At 46.4% G+C, this 2500-nt stretch overlaps 1 protein-coding gene across 1 annotated transcript in view; it reads right to left on the bottom strand.

Annotated features, from left to right (window-relative positions):
* Positions 1-2500, bottom strand: part of intu (inturned planar cell polarity protein) — a gene marked incomplete at both ends in the record, with an annotated part of 30159 nt that overhangs the window by 17671 nt on the left and 9988 nt on the right. Inside the window, one exon of the mRNA XM_080859811.1 lies at positions 1123-1332. Within this exon, the coding sequence (XP_080715937.1) occupies positions 1123-1332 (210 nt within the window). The remainder of the gene's footprint in view (positions 1-1122; positions 1333-2500) is intronic.

Here is a 2500-nt window from a genome sequence, read left to right as displayed (position 1 = left end):
ACAACCACACCCAATACCAGTTCAGTTCATTTCCAATCCTTCAAATCTGTTGCTGAGTAATGAACCTATGTAGAACAGCTGGTTCTGATGGCTTAATGGACCCAGAGAATGGATGGATATAAGAAAAGACAGAAAAAAGAACACTTCCATTGAACACATTTAGTGAGAAGGAAGTGTGACGTCATATCCACTAACACCTTGGCGGCTAGTTCTGCCTGGATGACCAGACAGCTCCTGAGCTGCTGTGAATAATTCAGGACTCATAGTATTGCTTCTCTCCCTCTCCTGTTTCTCCTACTGACAGAATACCCTTTCAAACCTTCTAACCAGGCAGCCATTCTGTGCCGGGCCACTGACACTGCGACTAACTTGTTAATGCCATGAACTGGAGCACATGCTGACACAAGCTTGTGGAGGCCTGAGGACCACTAAGTTCAACGACTGGGTCATCTTTAAGTGAGAATACAGTTTAGGCCTATATATTATGCATGTGATTATGCATTAGGAGACAGTTGAAAGGTGCTATGTATAAGTTTTGTTTAAAATATAAAAAAATTAACAAGCAATAGCAACAGAATGGGAAGAAATTAGCTATGTCAAAAAGATCTATGCACCGTTCACCCAGATCTTAACTAAAGTTAGCAAGCTAACCAGCTAGAGCAGCATTGTCCTCCTCTCCAATAATTCCACTTTGCACCTCACGAGCCGCTAGTGAGTCACTGTAGTGGCAAAGCAATAGTGGGCAGGAATTGTGTTATTTCACTAGAACCCAATTTCAGGGGCTGAAATAAAGACAGTTAAAGATTTTTCGAACTACAGAGTGTCATTCTATGTTCAGAACCACACAGTGTCTACAGAGCTCCTTATGGTTTCAACATGTTAGCTGTAGTGGCCTTGACCCTCACTATGCTCACACACTGAATCCAGTCGACCTCTTCCCATTTCTGTAAGCTGTCCTATTTACACAAATGTTTTATCTTGCTTTGTTGATGTCTAGGAGGGTACGTGGCGGACAGACCTCCTTGTGTGTGTGTGTGTGTGTGTGTGTGTGTGTGTGTGTGTGTGTGTGTGTGTGTGTATGTGCATGGGTGTGTGTGTGTGTGTATGTGTGTGCGGACGGACCTCCTCGTGAGTGGGCTCAGCGTCCAGGCGTAAGGACAGGTACATGACGGCGTGGGGGATGTGGGCGACGGCCATCTGCAGCTCAGCCGTGTCCTCCCCCCACAGCAGACGCACCAGCTGAGACACCGCGGGCGAGCCACCACCACGGACCCCATCGTCCCCCGCTAACGGGCAGCCGCCTGGGGCCGCCGTCTCCAGAGTCAGCCTCACCTGAGGACGAGAGGAGGGGGGGGGGGACAGATGGGAAAGTGATTAAAGAGAGAGAGAGAGACGTGGTTGGGAGAGAAGGAGCTGAGAGACAGAGAAAGAGAGGGAGAGAGAGACAGAGAGAGAGAAAGATACAGAAAAATACAATGTTAAAGGAAGGTGAAGAGACAGAGACAGACAGAGGTAATGTAAACAGGAAGAGAGAAGAGAGTGAGGAGGGCTCAGTTTTAATGGCTTCTTCAGCGGGTGCTGTTGAAACTGATGGTTCAGTCACTGCAGGGAGCAGCCATATTATAGAGCAGCAGTGTGTGTGCTACTACTGGCTCTGTTTTTATAGCCAGCGCTCGGTTCAGTCTGACTACTGCCTGGGAGGTCAGCAGTCTTCCAAGAAGCAACACACCACACACACACACACACACACACACACACACACACACACACACACACACACACACACACACACACACACACACACACACACACACACACACACACACACACACACACACACACACACACACACACACACACACACACACACAGAGCAAGCGAGAGAGAGAAGTTTGCACACACATATGAACACATACTCAGTTCTCAGACATTCACTATTTTATGTTTTCTCCAGTTTGTTTATTTGTATTCCTGACCTCATGTTCTCAAATGTACAAGTATAAAGCATGATTTTGCAGGGGCTTATATGTGTGTGAGTGTGTGCATGCAATTGTGTTTTTGCTTGGTTGAACGTTAGTGTGGGTGTTTGTCTGTTGTGCACGAGTCTATACTTTTCTGTATGTGCATGTATTGTGGTGTTTATGATGCTTTTGTGAATGTGTGTGTAGCTGTGTGTGTATGAGTATGTGTGTGTGGTGTATATGATGTGTGTGAGTATTTGTGTGTGGTGTGTATGATGTGTGTGTGTGCGGTCTATATGATGTGTGTGAGTGTGTGTGTGTGTCTGTGCATGTATAGTGTGGTGTGTATGATGTGTGCGTGTGTGGTGTGTATGATACATGTGTGTGTTTGTGTGTGTGTGTGTGTGTGTGTGTGTGCATGTATGGTGTGGTGTGTATGATACATGTGTTGTGTGTATGATGTGTGTGTGTGTGTAGTGTGTGTGACGTGTGTTTGTGGTGTGTATGATATATGTGTGTGTGTGTGTGTGTGGTGTGGT

The sequence above is a fragment of the Sprattus sprattus genome (assembly GCF_963457725.1).
Source record: "Sprattus sprattus genome assembly, chromosome: 21".
Taxonomy (NCBI): Eukaryota; Metazoa; Chordata; class Actinopteri; order Clupeiformes; family Clupeidae; genus Sprattus; species Sprattus sprattus.
This window is presented reverse-complemented; position numbering and strand designations above follow the sequence as displayed.